The following is a 17,290-nucleotide window of genomic DNA, read 5'->3' on the forward strand; positions in this document are numbered from 1 at the left end:
AATAGGAAAAGTGCAAACTCCCAACCCCCACTTTAGAGTAATTTTGCACTGCTACAACTGATCAATTGTTAAGCTGATAAAATGGGTTTGACAATAGCATTTGAATAAAGAATGTATAACAAACACAATATATATGTATTATATGCATTATACAAACCCACAGAGCACACACACTTATATAGATGGCTATAGATACAGATATATTACTCAGAATAGATAAACACATACAATGGAATGTGTGGATGTGATTACTCTATAAAAAATAAACTATTTGTAATTAGCTGCTAGTCTTGTAGTCTAGGTCACCAATCATAATTAGCTGCTAGTCTTGTAGTCTAGGTCACCAATAAGCAGCTTAGCCCAAATTCCCAGTTACTGCCAACCACTGTTTGGTTAAGTGGCTTGTTCAAAGTCACACAGCAGGCAACGGCTGAGGGATTCCAACTATGCCCCACAGGAAGCAGCTCATTGAAAAATGTAAATAAACAAACAGAAAAGTGCAGTTCTCTTCTTGCATTAGTCTATGTGTGTATTATTAGGTTTCTAGTTATGTCTCTGTGAGCTGCCTGACAAATCTACTTTTTGATAATTTTTCAATTTTTGTTTATAGTTCACACATGTATGTTTACTGTTTGCTCTCATTCTATTGTACTTTATTTTGCTTTCAATTTGATATTTTTTGAAATTTTAAAAAAGTACAGTACTTCTAGTTAGAAAACATTTGTGTTGCTCTCTATGAAATCAATGGGATTGTGTTGCTCTCTATGAAATCAATGGGATTAACACAATCTGAAATGTGGAAGAAGTTGAAAAGCAAACTTGACCATTTGGGGTTATTTTGCCACCCTGACCCTGTTGTCCATTTAAACCCAATGGCTCATGTTACCCACTCATATAAATTTGACAGTATAGTCCCCACCAGTTTTTTTTTATCTCTTCTGCTCATACAAGGGAGCACTGTAAGACCATGTTAGGAAAACCTCTACCTAGATAAAATGTTCCTAACCAAGAGGTATGTGCTGCAATATTTACAGCATTAATTCCTTTTCCATATTACTTTTAAAATCTGCAACATTTAGGAATGGAGTGCACATCAGAGAGCTTGAAAAATGCTTCTCGGGAACCAGGTTGATTAGTGGTATTATTTTGCTTCTGAGGACACAAAGGGCATGGATTCCTAATAACTAGTTATCAATGAATGGTCACCAAACTACTTCTCAGAAGCCAGTTTTGGATTATTGCCTCTTGCACCTGAGGGATGTAGGGATACTAATTCTGTTATCCATCATAACTGGCTGGTATATGTGACTTAGCAGTTCTGGGTACTATTTTTCCAGCATCCTCTTCAGTTTAAATTCTGGATGATTGGGCTGAGCTGCTGAACATGCTAACCAGTGTAGTCTACCAACACAAAACTACAAGAAGCCGACTGACCCTGCAGCATCTTAACATGAGACTACCGATTGCTGGAGAACCTGTACGGTTGCTGTCAGGAATCTTCCTAACACACAGGAAATCAGGGTCCCTGTCAATAACATATTTGGCCAGCGATTGTCAGATATATTTTGCAATTCAGAGAATCATATTTCTGAAATATATTTTCCCAAATTGTTTACTGTTTGATGACTTGGATTCTCTATTTGTCAATAATATATTCGCAGTTTCAACTGGTTCCTGTGTGGCATTAACTGTAACTATTAGCAGGCAATTAGACTGATTAGACTTATTTATACTGCATCTCCAAAATACACAAAGTGCAAAAATGCTGAGCTGAGCAAGTTTTAATTTTTTAATTATTGTCAAATGTCTTCCTATCCTCACCTTCTCAGTAGAATTTTTAGACCCCCATGTTTATCTAGTATAACAGTTTCAAACATACAAACCGTCACAGTAATAATAATTTTAAAATATCCTTTAATGTGTGCACAGTGTCTACATATTTGCTCATCTAGTGCAGTTAAATCAAATTTTCTGTTTCTTCAAGATTCTTGCCAGAATGATTATTATCAAGTTCTAAGGAATCCAGGTTAAAATTAAAGTCCCATATCAGCCTTTGTATGTATAGTAACTTTAAACACGCTGGATATTGTTTAAAATGTTAAAGTGATAACCAATAAAACATCGAAATCTTAAATTTTCTAAACTATTTGCCTTAATATTTAAAAGAGACATACACATTTAACTTAAAAAGTTCGACAACAGCTATGGAGAATAATGAACTTAGCATACACTCCAAATAAAGCTAAACGCTAAAGAATACAATTGTTAATACCTATCCATATATTTTTTGTATATATATACCTATCAAACCATCCACACAATATATTAATAATAAACTTACTATACAAAAACAATTGAAACTTAATACTACATCTGATAAATAAACCATTTACTCTCTCCGTTAATATTTTTTGTATATGAAAGATTCCTTTGTAGTGTTTATTTAATTAACAGAAACAGTTTGAAAATTTTATCTTTTCATGGCCAAATGTTTTAAAACACAAGTGATAGAAATATGCTCATTAAGCCCTGGGTAAAAACAGGCAGCAGTTTTTATTTACCAAAAAAGCTCTTCTTTTTCAAGAAGAATTTGCCAAGGTCCCCTATTTGGATCATCATTAATTTGTTTAAGAACTGTAAATCTAAATTGGTGGTCCGGACATTCCAATATGTGGCAAGCTAAGGAATTAGTTGATTTTAACAGTGGTACCCTCCATAATACAAAATGTATTATGGAGGGTACCACTGTTAAAATCAATAACGTTGAATATAAAATAAGGGGTAAATACAATTGTCAAACTAAAGCAGTGGTTTATGTGGCAAGTTGTTTGGCATGCCAGGCTTTCTATATCGGGAAAACCGAGCGTAAATTGAAGCAACGAATTTACGAGCACACTTATGCCATTTCTAAAAAGGAATCAACCAATTCCTTAGCTTTTATTTTTATTTAGTTTTATTGGTTATCACTTTAACATTTTAAACAATATCCAGCATGTTTAAAGTTACTATATATACAAAGGCTGATATGGGACTTTAATTTTAACCCGGATTCCTTAGAACTTGTTGAAGTTAATTGATTAATTAATTTCTTGATCAAATTAACACATCACATGATTTTCAAAGTTTTTAAAGGATGTTAGTTCTGTTTTAAGTGTTTTGTTTCTGAGGAAGGAAATATATTATTCTTTCCGAAAGCGCTTAAATACATAGGTCTTTTACAGCAGTTTTTGGCTCCGTGCTTCGACTCCTTGTGTTTTAAACAGTTTGTGAAGTCCGTTTTTGGTTCGTGATTTAAGGATTTATGCCCAGATTTTAGAGTTACCCGAATGGGAATATTGTGTCAAATGCCTTGGCCAGGTCAAGGTAGGCAAGTATGTATGGGTTTACCCTCATCCATAGCCTTAGTGACTTTCTCAAAGAAATCCACCAGATTCAGTAGGTATGACCTACCCTTGAAGTCAAACTGGGTTGGGTCCAGTGTTTGAAGGTTTTTTACATAATTATTTATCAGATCCATGATTATTTTTTTCCATGACCTTACATAAAAGACTAGTACAACTTATGGGTCTGTAATTTCCCAGGTCAGTAGATGCCATCTCACCCCCACCACTTATGAACAGGGATGAATGTTGCTGTCTTCCATTCTATCAGGACAAAGCCAATCAGGAGGCTAACAGAGATCCTACTGGGTCTGATAAGTCCTAATTTAAGCTCTTTAATAGGCAAACTGGTATACCATCAGGACCCATTGAAGCTGTGTTTTTAGATTTTGAGAGCCCAGTGGCAACCTGTTCTTTGGTAATAACTGGTGCAGTGGTGGTGGGTATTTCTTGGGAGAGAACCGGGGGTAATGGAGAGGTGAAATTTGAGCTGAATTTGTCAGCAGATTCGCTATATCATTTGGATAAGTATAAGTGATGCCATCTACAACTAATTATGCACATTGCTGACTGTTGCCCTTAAAATTGTGGACATAACTGAAAATTGCCTTGTTATCCTAAGCTTTGGAGACCATTTCTACCTCAAAGCCTGCCTTCAGAAATTTTACTAGTTCCATGATTAACTTTTTAGACTAATGAGGGACTTTTTGCTCTGTTGTGCACATTCCATCTTACTTCGACAGAAATTTCTTTCTTTTGTTGTACAACCTATTAATACCAGAGGTCCACCATGGTTGCTTGTTTTTTGGTTTGACCTGGGTTTACTGTGGTCTGGTACTTTTGTGTACACCTCAGCATAGGATTCTATGTTTTCTGGATTTTGGGGAGCTCAGAAACTAGACATGGCTTCCCTTAATAGGGTGTAACTTACCCAAGAGAAATTCTTAAAAGTTTTGGGAGTTAGATGGGGGGGGGGGGGACTACTCAACTATTTCAAGGGAGATCACTTTGTCATTTGATTTTACAAGTGAGGACATTAAACTTGGGGGGGGGGGGTGGCAGTGCTCTCCCATATTTGTTAGTACCAGATCTAGGATACTTGTTCCCTTACTGGGAGTGCAGACTAGCTGCTTCAGGACATTTGAACTTACAAAGTAAATAAACAGGCCTGCATGTTAGTGGTCATGTATGCCTCCTGATTAATGTAGGGGTAGTCAAAAATCACACACGTGTATGGTACTGGGCTGGATGTTAAGTGATTCTAGTTACTTCAGGTATGATGCATGGGTTTCCTGGTTCATGGTGGGGGATCTTAGCTGGCAAGAATATGGGAATGGATTTTCCTATGGTTAACTGAACACTGAGTAGCTCAAGAATGTCATATTGATTGACCAGCCTTGAAGTGTGCTTTGAGGTGTGCTTATCCTTTATGTAGATAGATACACCTCCACCTTTTACTCTTTCATGTTTAGCGAGTGATCGGAATGTTTGAAAGGTGTTTAGCCATGCACTGCCACAATACTTTCCATGGCTTTGAATGATGTGTCAGTAACTACACAGATGTTCTCCGGGGTGAGGAGAGCTTCTAGGGAGTGCAAGTTCTTGTATAGACTCCTAGCACTGGTCAGTAATGCCTTTAGCATGTCCCGAGTAGCTTTTGCCATGTTGAAAGGTTTGTTTTGCAATGCCTAGAAAAGGCACTATAGGGATGGAGAAAGCTTTGGCCAGTATCCAAAAGCATAGGTGACAGGTGGAAAACCACCCCTAGCAAAGCAGCGTGGCCTGTCTACCATGTCCTCCCAGGCTGACAACTATTGGACCCCTTTGGCATGACACCAGTGCTAAGCCAACTGTTAAATTTAAAATTTTCTGCTGGTATTGTGGCATCATCCTTGGAGACAGTGGAATGCTGCTCAGTGCTAGGCACATACCTGCCTGTGACACATTCTGAATGCTCAATCAGGTCTCTCTTCATATAGTCCAAGGAAGTACTTCTCAGGTCGTTCATGCCCACAAGAACAATGACCGAGTCATACTAGTACTTACTGGCAAGTGTCGTGAGTGCTTGTGTGATATGGCGGATCCTGGTCCCCTGAGAAACAACTTACAATAACCTTCTCCTTATCCAGCCTGGTTAGAGGGACATCAGCGTGTCTCACAATGGAGTCTCCTATATGGGCTTGTTAGCGGAAACATAATGAGATGTAGCTTTATGTGTTGTGATGGGAATGGTCTCGTTTGTGTGCATGTGGAATTTCTGAGGACTGCACCCAAGAGGCCTTTGAGGTTTGGGCAAGTTACATGTGAGCACCTCCTCGTATGTGGTCTTTTGTGTGTGTGGCGAGTGATGTGTGTGTGTGAGTAGCTGATAACCTGTTTGTTGATTTTTGTGTCAGTATGTGAGAGTCTACTCTCCATTGTCAATGTGCAACTACATTTCTCACATAATGTATTTGTTTGTTCAAGAATTAAGTGGTTGTCAGTGTACATAAGGCAACTGCTACACTGCCTCAAGATGCCCACATCCACCAAGCTGGATGCAGAGATACCAGGAATGTGACCATCCATGGCTGCAGGTCCCAATGTGTACTTGCAAGGGACAGGAATGGAGGGTGTGTGTAAATGATGAGGGGAAGGGCGCTTATTTGGTGTAATCTGCAAATAACCTAAACAGCTATGCTGCCCAGCACACAAACCAGATGCCCTCCAAGCAGCAAGTCCTGAGTGCTCCAAGGTAAGGTAGACCTAATAATCCTAACTAAATGTGTAAATGTTGGTCACTGCGCAAACTAGTTGCCAGTGAGTAATGTGGGACTGAGGTAAAGTTCAGAGGTGGCTTTTATAGGGAAATTTCAACTTCTGGTGATTGCATGTATACAACGGACCAGCAACTGCTGCAATGCAAACAGCAGCTTTGTGCAAACACAAGACTTGTATATAATCAGAAATAAAAGCAAATTTTACACTATGCCCTATGTCCAATCAGGTAAGCACATAATGAGCTTTCCCCCTGCAATTCTCAGCAAAGATTAGTGAAATATGCCCTCCCCTGCACAAGACTGCAGGCATTGATCCTCTTAACGTAAAACGACTGGTTTGGAGCCCAAGTGTCAAGGAACCATGACCAGGTGCCTAATACTAACTAAGAAATGCTACAGATAATGTATGTCAGTGCAGAACAGCAGCCCTCACTGCAGTTTGAAAATGCAACTTTAAAGAAGAAGTGCAAAAAAACAATAAATGCACAGTAAACTTTCACAGTATAATGAGAATAAGCAATGTTTCTAGATGTTTGCATATGTACATGGCACTGGCATGGAGTGCAGCTCCAGGCAAATGTGCCAAATTTATACCAACAATGGAAATACAGAAAACTGACTGCTGAGCCCTCTGGCCAACAAAACTACACAGAGCCCTTCTGTGCGTTTCCCAGCTCAGGCAGACCAAAACACTTACTGACACTAGATGAATAATCCCAGTTCTCCTAATGTAAGAGCCCTTTTGTGAGTTTCCCAGCTCAGACAGACCAGATAAACACCTACTGACACTAGATGAATAATCCCAGTCCTCCTAATGTAAAAGCACAGTAAGGGAGTGTCTAGAATGAAATGTTGCACAAATCTACAGATACAACAATGTACTTTAACAGCTTATAAAACTGTTATTATTAAATAAAGTAATTCACTTTGTAGAAATGAGCCAAAAGCAATTCACTTCATAGAAATGAGCCAAAAGCCATTCAGTTGTGCAGAATTAGTCAGTGCAGTAGCCAGAGACTCACAGACTGCTCGTAACTAACTCTTTCCTTGTCAATCTGCTAGCCCTAGGAGTTTTCAGGCAGTGCAGCAGATGAACAGCTCATGTTTTAGACCACTCTGATCCAGTAAGTGAGAAATGTACTTACTGAGTTTGGAGGCTTGCCTTAACAAAGCCTGGTGTCAGTAGACAGCAGCATAACACCCTAACATATGTGGATAGGGTTAAAAACAAATCTCTGCCTAAGCCTTCCGGGCTCCAGTGTAGCAAACCTCAGCCACTCAAGTACTTGCATATGCTTCTATCCACACGCAAGACCTGCTTATCTAAGGTCTCACAGGCCTGCAATGAGACACAAAGCCTCTGTTAGGACTGATTCCTCAGTTAGACACATTGACACTGCACCCAGTCTGATCACAGAGAGGCTAACATACAGGATTATGATGAGGTCCATGATCATAACTGGCTTATTATGTTTCAGACGCCAATGCCAAGAAATTCATGTCAAGAGTGAAGCTGGAAAGGTGAATCTCTACATCCATGTTGACAGCACATGATTATGATTGAAAACTCAGTCATAATGCCAGCACTGTCAAAAAAGCAGTAACACTCGTGTTACAGAAAGGAAACATTACTGAGACAGACAGCAGGGAAAAGCAAACCCATTTTTAATTCTGCTGTAGTCATCTGCTGGTCAGTACTGGCAGATTTAACTGCTACAATGATACCCAGTCTAAACAAGTGAAGAAGGGGTGCTTAACAATTGTTACTACCAGGTCTTGCACTACAGAAGCTCGTAACGGAATTATCTTCTTTTAGATACCACAGTGTAACCACTGTGCTTCATGCACTACAATATAGTCTTTCTGATGCAAGATTATTCACAGAACTTTTAACTGACCTAAAGTATATATAATACCTTGTGGTTGCTGATGTAGGAGCAAATGATGTAAAGTATTCCACCCTGAAAGAAATGAACAGCGACACTAGTAAATTCTAACATGTCAAAGAAGGAGTCACTGGCGTTGAGCAGTACTCTACTACCATTATCAAGAACAATGCCACAAGTCCATAGATATAACGGGCTTCAACAAATGGCTAGTTCCACAGGAATCCAGCATGCATTTACCTGGAAAGGCTGGGAAACGCTTCCCCAGGAATGGGATACACCTCTCAACTCTTAATGGCCAATACCTTTGTTGTATCTAAAGTGCCTTTTTTTATACAAGATACACCTTATGAGCATACCCACTTAGCAAATTCTAATACGGACAACAAATAACACTGCTCGATATCAACAGCAAAATGTTGAGCTTGGGACCATCCTCTACTTTGAAGATATACATATTTATTTTGTTGCAAAAAACTTGGTTCTAGTGAAAAGTTAGTACTGCCTTCTTGCCAGGTTGCAAGTTACAATGTCTACTATGCATTCAGGCTCACAGGGAGCGGAGGGGACATATCCATACTTGTTAGGAACATTAGGTTGGTTAAAGTCATGTCATTGGCGAACATTATAAAATTTATGAGTTATTTTGTTTTTAATTGTTTTCTGGTGAACTCCCAGCAATAGCAAGGACAAAAGAGCTCAATAAAAAGGAATTAGTGGACACCTTTGCAGCAAGTCTGTTTTGGATTTTGGTTTTGCACGCTCACATTGCCAACGACTAGTTTATTTTGTTTTCTCATATCTGTTAGGGAACCTATTGCATCTCAATAAACCATACCACGTTACCACAGTGAAACTTTAGGAGGTCTAGTTAACTCTGAATGAAACTGCCTACCATGTCATTCTGAAATATAGGCTCACTCGTATGTCACCTGCTGAGCATGCTCATTATTTAAGACATTTCAGAAAGCTCTCCCTGAAATCAAATACAGTTATTGTGGATGAGTTTAACTACCTCATTATAAACTGAAATACCTATATAGCTAACAAAAAATACACTCAAAAATTCCTCACTTTGTATTAATGTTAGATCCATTGATTAAACTGCTCCTCTCCCCACTGTGACCTTGTCCTTGCCAACTTCTCACATTCCTACCATTAGTGTCACTACCTCCCTAGCAAAATCTGAGTATATAGCAGTAATCCTTTCTCTCAAAACACACTTTGAACTACGCCCCACAAAAAAAGTTACTACAGAGCAAACATCCTCCCATTTATAGAAATCTAACAAAACTAAACAGAAACTCCAATCTCCAAGATTGACCTGGGAGAGTCGGGCTATCTACAAACACACCCAACAAGGAATGCAAGATCAGACTTGAATTTAGTGTCACTACCAATTCTAAAGGTTTATCACCAAGCCTTTCTCAGGTTACATTAGGAAACTTAGAAACAGTACCTACTACAGTACAAATTTATTTTCCAATGCAATCTCTCAATCATATCCCAGCATTGCTAATATCTTCAAAAATTCAGTGCTAAATTTATTGGGTCTAAGATATATATATATATATATATATATATATATATATATATATATATATATATATATAAATATATAGGTTCATACTAGGCTATCTGCCCTAGGGCATTTATAAGCCTAGCCCAGAGTTTTGTGGCTTTCGCCACCCCTTTAGTTTGAATGATACTATGCCCATTATTTTGTTGTGCCTCTGTCAAGCAGTGACACAGAGGTTATCCCTGGGGTATACCTGCGATCTCCCATCCATTGGTCAAGATTTCTCTTGAACAAGGCCAGCGAGGTGCTCTGCCTCACATGTACCAGGATTTTGTTCCACAGCATAGGGAGTCTCTGGGTGATGAATCTGTCCCTCCAGCACGTCCTATTTATAGCCGTGTTGAGGTTTAAGTCTCTTGCCCTTGTAGTTCTGATGGATTTAGATTTTTTTGAGGTGAAGCATGTCCATTAATTCCAGGTTAGACATGGCCTTGTATGTCAGGCACAGGTTACCTCTGAGCAGACGGTAAGCGACTGAATAGAGCTGGAGTTCCTTCAGTCGGGCAGCATAAGACATATTTTTGAGACCCTTTATCCTTTTGGTGAGGAACTTTTGGGGCCTTTCCAATTGCTGCAGGTGTCGGGTCAGATACATTCCGAATGGGGCATTGTACTCGATCATTGGTCTGATGAGTGATGAGTACAGGGGAACAATGACCTCCCTTGATCTAGATGTGAAACCCTTCACGATCAGGTGGGCAATGTAGAAGGTCTTCCTAACTACTTTGGCAACATGAGTGTCAAACGAAAGGTTACTGTCAACCTGGGTCCCCAGATCCCTGATAACCTCGTCTGTGCTTGCTTAGTGGATTGCCACCTATATGGTAACTAGGGGTAACCTTGTTTTTCCCGAAGGGTATGACTATGCATTTTTTGGCGTTTAACTTTAGGCCATGGCTCTGGCACCAGTTATCCGTTTCTATGAGACCCTTCTGAAGGATGTCTGTGTCAGATGGGTTTTCAACTATGGTGCCCAGTTTGCAGTCATCTGCAAACTTTGTCAGCCATAATCCTCCTGTGTTTGCTTGAACTTCTGAAAAGTAGATGCTGAACAAAAGTGGGCCCAGGACTGAGCCCTGTGGGACACCACTTGTGACAGGCATGGAGTCAGACATGGCGCCAGCAACTCTGACCCTGTGGGTTCTGTCACTTAGCCAGTTTGCAACCCATCTTATGACGTATGGGTTTACATTTAAGCTGGTGAGTTTTTCAATGATACCCGAGTGGGGTATTGTGTCGAAAGCCTTTGCCAGGTCAAGGTAGGCTGTGTGGACTGCCGTGCCCTCGTCAATGGCCTTGGTGACTGTTTCGAAAAAGTCGACCAGGTTTAAAAGGCATGATCTGCCCTTGACAAAACCAAACTGGGTTGGATCCAAAGTCTGCAAGTCCCCTATGTCTTTATTTATGAGTTCCATTATGATCCTCTCCATGGCTTTGCAGACCAGGCTTGTCAAGCTGATGGGACGGTAGTTTCCGGGGTCGGTGGAGGCACCTCCTTTGTGAAGTGAGACCATCGTTGCCGTACGCCACTCCTTGGGTACGTATCCTGAGGGGAGGCTAAGATTAAACAGTTGCCCTAACTGCGGGTTTAATTCCTCATTGAGTTAGTGGAGCACACAACCAGGGACACCATCTGGTCCCGTGGATGCTGTGTTTTTCACCTTGGAGAGAGCAGTTCTCACCTGAGCATTTGAGATGTTTGGGGAACTACAATCCTCTGGTATAGACATCTCTCCTTTTGGGGGGGAGGGGGGGAGAAATTTGCATTGAACCTGTCAGCCAGTATGTTGGCAATGTCTGTAGGTTCAGTGATTTTTACATTATTTTGAACTAATTCAGAGCATATCTGGGAGTTTCCTCCCAGGTTTCTAACATAGCTAAAGAAGGCCTTATGATTGTCTTTTGAGTCCTTAGCGATTTTTCTCTCAAAATTTGCCTTGGATGTTTTTATGAGAGATCTCAGTTTTTTACTTATAATGATCAAGGGTGTCTTCCCTTTTACGGATTTTGCTCCATCTTGTAGTAGCTTCTTCCTTTTGTTGTAAAGCTTGTTTATGGCTGGGGTCCACCAGACTGGACGCTTTCCTTTGGTACAAAGAGTCTTTGTTTTGTTTGGGATTGCCTGATCCATGCAGTCCTGGAGGTGCTGGTAGAAGGCATTTGTAAGTGATTCAGCGGTTTGAGTAATGGTTTCCGCTGGCTCGGGGGCCTTGAAAGAGACCACACCAGTCTTTAGGAGTGTGAAGTCGGCTTTTGAGAAGTTCTTCACTGTGGTCTTTTTTATCTGGGGTGGGGGTGGGATGTGGACTTCAAGTGAGATTAGTTTATGATCTGATCTCACCAATGATGGGTATACTTCTGGTGTTGAACATTGTGACCCCATGTTTGTGATGATGAGATCTAATGTGTTTTCTCCTCTTGTGGGGATGGTGACTAGTTGTTCCATGGCATTTGAGTTTATGAACTCTAGGAACCTTTGGGCTAGAGTGTTGGGGCTTGAGTAGTGATCCCAGTCTATATTTGGATAGTTGAAATCACCCAGTATGATGGTGTTTGGATATATATATATATATATATATATATATATATATATATATATATATATATATATATATACACACATATACACACACATACATACATATACATGCACATACATATATATATATATATATATATATATATATATATATGCATGTGTGTGTGTGTGTATGTATGTATGAAGAGACATACTGCAGGTGGATTGGACACTCTAAATTAGCCCTAGGTGTGAGTGCGTGCATGTGTGTGCCTTCTGTGGAAGGTTGGGTGCCGGGCTGGCAACACAAGATAGTAAAATTCCACTGCCAATCATTCTCTGGACCACTGTTCCACTGTGGTGACCCCTAATGGGAAAAAGAAGATATACATACACACACTATAATATATATACATATATATATATATATATATATATATATATATATATATATACACACACACACACACATACACATATATATTAGTTCCACTTCATGACGTTGAAAGCGCAAAATCTAATTGCAAAACAGCGAGACCAAATGATTGAAAATTCAAAACATCTAAAACTCATAACAACTAATCTCACATTGAAAACTACATAACAAACATAACATCCCACACACTTTTTACCATGTTTCTGCAGGGGGGGGCAAGCCCCCCTGTACCCACACCCCCCCTTGTAAATTAAAAATACCAACTCCGAGATTGCACTACAGTGGGAAAAAGTTAATTTCCTAACCCCAGTGTATCGTGATCAGCATAAATAATGTACACAATGTCTAAATCACTACCTGTATGCCCTAAAACACACATACTGAGTGGCATAATAAACACTATATACTGATTAACAGAATAAACTAGAACATTTACATGTTTGATGATACACTACTCAATTTTACACATTTTCGATGCTGTGAGATTTGATGTTACGAGTTTTAGATGTTTTGAATGTTTGATCATTTGGTCTCGCTGTTTTGCAGTTAGATGTTATTAACTTTTGATATTATGAAGTGAAATATATTACACACACACACACACACACACACAAGAGAGGGACGTGCACATATATATTAGAGAGAGAGAGAGAGAGTTCTTCGAAAGAGTCATTGAAACCATGGCCGAGTGCCTGACGTTCCAAACTAATTACCTTGAGTAAATCTGGGATAACCATCCAGTCATGTAGGTTATGTTTAAAGGAAAACAGTGAGTTGCACTATTTAAGAACCAAAGGCAAGTGTATTCCAGACGTTTGGGAGATGTTGGGTTATAAACCTGTTCATCCACCATGTTTTATCTGTTTAAGAAGATTTAGAATTCTAGCTCCAGTATTGGCGGACATGATGGACCTGCGGAGGAACAGGAGGTCAAGGACAATCAGGTCTCTAATGGTGCTTTAAACAAGATTGGGATTTCCCCTCAAAAGTCTATAAGACTTTGAATAAAGTAACAGAGCTTCAAGCCTCTCTTGGTAGCTCAGTGACTTTAGAACTGCAATTTTTTTTTTTAGTTGGGAACCAACAGTATCTTGCTAATTGCTTGAGATGTTTAGTGATATACAAAGGGGACACTGTACTATATAAATGGCCTGATCAATGCGTAGTATATGGGAAAGGACTACCTTTTTTAGACTTTGCTGATATTCCTTTGGCGCTTGTTACATTTAAACCAAGTTTCAGTAACTACACAGACAACATTTTCCCTACAAATGCAGGAGCGCCTCAATATCAGACTTATTTTTCAAACTTCAGGCATGGAGGACAGCTACCTTAATGTGACTAGATTTGGGGGGGGGGGGGGGCTGAAATTTTCAATATCCATCAACTGGGCTGTGCCTTAAAAAGCACTAGGTGCAGCAACTGCTTTATCTAGCATGAGGACACCTCAAATCAAGTGTAGGCCATCCTTAGTGAAGCAAGCTGAACTGTTGAGCATCTCATCCCACAATGACACATGCTGGACCCCTCTAGAATGACAACAGCTATTTAATCAGTTATTGAAGTCAGTTATAACAGTAAAATATTATCCTTATGGTGAAATGGTACTGAAAGATTTGTCATTGGCGATTACTGTGTCGAGGTATGCTTTTACTAATTTGTCTTATAGTACACATTTGGTAATGTACGACTGGTTTGGTTTAGTTTAGTCTAGTCTAAATGGCTTGAAAGTATAAATCAGAATGGATTAAAAAGTAATAATAAATGCAAGACTGCAACCTTATCTTTGAATAAACTGCTAGTCTTTTCAACAAAGGTGAGTGCATATTTTTCTTGCCTAATCAAAACAACATTTGAATCTACAAACAGCTCCAACATTATTAAGAGCATCAATAAATATACTGCAGAGCAAGAATAAACCTGAAATTATAAGTAAGCCATGAACAGCACTGTTCAGAGCAAGGGCACAGCTAAGCATTCACTATACACTCATTAGTATTTTTCTTAGCAAATTCAATAAAAGTGCAACCTGGTCTGAGAGCATAGGTCACACATCAAGTAAGGGGGTGGGGCTAAATAGAAAAAAAAATAAGGTTACAGGAGGCAGGCAGAGCCTCTTAGTTGGGGTACATGTGCATAAGACAGAGGTAGGTCCACGGGAAAAGAGGCAATTTGGATGGCTAAATGAGAGAAAGAGAAATGGAGAAAGAAGAAAAGCCCATTTTGGCCAGAGTTCAGGTGAACACCCACTTGACAAAGAGTATGATCACACTAGAGTTTCAAAAGGATACTCCCATTTTGAGTTTGATCACACTAGCTGTTGAAAAGGATACTTCCGTTTTCAAACAGGGATCTTCATGCTTTTGTGTTTTCCTGTAACGTTAGATGTAATAGCCCCACTATGTTTTCCAGATCTGCTACTTACAGGGACAGGCCTAGAACTGAGTGAGAAACAGAGTAAAACTGAGGCAGAGGGTGCACGGCTTTGACGGCCAAGATTCCAGCCTTAAGCTGGCCAGAGAATAGGCCTGAAGGCTCAGTATGAACCCCCTGGAATTATGTCAGAGTTGCAAGACAACTTGCATTATAACATTCTATGTTATCTCTGAGATTGGGCATCACAGTCTGACAGCCAGAGTGCACCTCCTGGGCATCAGTAAGTCTGATTGAAATGGTAAGGGAATAAAGCTGACCACTCAAATAGTTTGGAATGATTTAAAATTACATGCATAGTTTTGATCTTTCCTTAGAGTTTAAAACTTATGTTTTCATTTGTTGAAGAATGTTACTTAAACATATCAAAATATGTCAAGAACCATCTAAAATGAATACCTATAACACAGGAGTGTATAAATCTTAAAGAGAAGCTTAGTCATTTAAAAACACATTTACTGTTTTTTTTGTGAACAATAGCTGAAAATTATTGAAAGTGACTTCAGGGGACAGATGATAGTATTTGGAGAGATGCACATTTTTTAATGTGGATGGATGGAGAAATTGTTTAAGACTTGAATAAAAGGTGTGAATGTCTAGCTAATCTCAGACTTCAGATTTATACAAATTGTTCCATTTGTTTTGGTTTCCTAGTCAAACAGCATGCAAATAAGAAGCTATGCTACTCGTACAGTTTTCTCATACCAGCAGAATTTTGCATCATACATGTGCAATACTCGAGTATTATAAACGGTATAGCTCAATATTCTGGACTTCGAGCTTCAAAATTGCTCCTTTCATAAATACTTGTAATAAAATGCATCGTAATTTAATGTTCTAGCCACATTTCAACTTGTGTCAGCATAATTCCCTAGCTAACCTGAACTTCTGCAACTCATGGATAACACATGTCGAGGCATACAAAAAAAAGAAATGTTTGACGTGAGAACGCAATACTTACCTGCCATCACTGCACAGAAATCCCGTCAGGCTAATGGAATTAGAAACAACCACTCATTATGGTTATTAAAGGGACAATCTCACCCAAATGGGCGTTGTATTAGTGTACGTTCCGCAACCGTCTCCTACTATTGGTAAATTCGAGTCCAGCCCTATAACGCTAGTCCGGAAGTAGTTTGCTCTTTTTAAAAAATATATATTTTTTTAATACTTTTACTTTTGTTAATGGTTGGTTATTGAAGATTAAAGTTACTCAGTATCACGAGAGATGTATTAGACCTCAGAAAGCTCACAGTAATGCAGAATATCTTAGTATAACAATACTTCGTAAAGTGAACAATGTCAAAAAAAGTCTCGATGATCTGGAACCATTTGTTACTCATTTTTTATTTCATAATTTGATTTGTTCCTAATTCTCGAGCAAAGAAAAATCGAGCTACGGTTGTCTGACAGATTGAAGGGTTAGTAACAGAAGTAATAGGAGAAAGTTGTTGTGTCTTTCGGCTTTTCCGGTTAGCGGTTAGGGGTCGCCACAGCGTAATAGGAGTAAGTAATATGTTCTTATTAACTTAGAATGTTGCTGGAATAACAGGTTTTGAGTTAGCATGCATTTTTCTGAAATATGCAGATCTTTCAACTGTCTCCTATTTTTAGTGTGTTCCTCGTTAAATCTGTGATTTTCTGGAGAATCTCTTGAGGATTGAATTCACTAAATAATAGCGTACAAGTTTAAGTTTCAGACTTCATATCCTTCAAAACTGCATGTTAATGCAAATCTTGTTAATCTAGCAACTCTCTAAGTTATTCAACCCCTACATTTATAAAAGCAATATTTAAAATCTGTCCCTATTTTGGGGACTGAGCACCCCAATTATTTTAGGTTCTTTCTCGATTTCTTGTGCTAAGTGGTTGAGAAGTATGATGAAGTCTGAAACTCAAATTTCTGTTATTATTTAATTACTTTAGTGATTTGCCAGAAAACCACACATTTTATGAAGAAAGGACCAAAAATATGAGGTGAAAATCTGGACAGTCGAGAAGTGTGATGGTACAGCTTGATTAAATACCTTTCTAGGCTGATGTATTAGTATAGGGGATTAAAATTAGTTTATCTTGCTCCGATAAATGTTGACTGGTGTATTTCCCCTACTGTATGCAGTGTCCAGGGGGTTACCTGAGAGAAGGTTATTTTTCTTCACAGTCACAACAAAATTCCAGGACACCTTCTAGGTCTGAGGAGGGCTGTGAGATACATTACCGTAAAAGCGCAGAAGGTCACCACAGGGAAAGGCACAGTTCTCAAGAAGATCATATTAGACTGCTATGCTGTTCCTCATGA

At 39.1% G+C, this 17,290-nt stretch overlaps 1 protein-coding gene across 2 annotated transcripts in view; it reads right to left on the bottom strand.

Annotated features, from left to right (window-relative positions):
- LOC122809634 (NAD(P)H dehydrogenase [quinone] 1-like) overlaps positions 1 to 16,045 on the bottom strand; it is a 143,598-nt gene extending 127,553 nt beyond the window's left edge. For both annotated transcript variants that reach the window (XM_044081271.1, XM_044081270.1), the window contains exon 1: positions 15,953 to 16,045. In XM_044081271.1, the coding sequence (XP_043937206.1) occupies positions 15,953 to 15,959 (7 nt within the window). In that variant the 5' untranslated portion in view covers positions 15,960 to 16,045. The remainder of the gene's footprint in view (positions 1 to 15,952) is intronic.
- Positions 16,046 to 17,290: the final 1,245 nt, after the last annotated feature.

Source organism: Protopterus annectens, chromosome 8.part0, assembly GCF_019279795.1.
Source record: "Protopterus annectens isolate FY-2018-M chromosome 8.part0, PAN1.0, whole genome shotgun sequence".
Taxonomy (NCBI): domain Eukaryota; kingdom Metazoa; phylum Chordata; order Ceratodontiformes; family Protopteridae; genus Protopterus; species Protopterus annectens.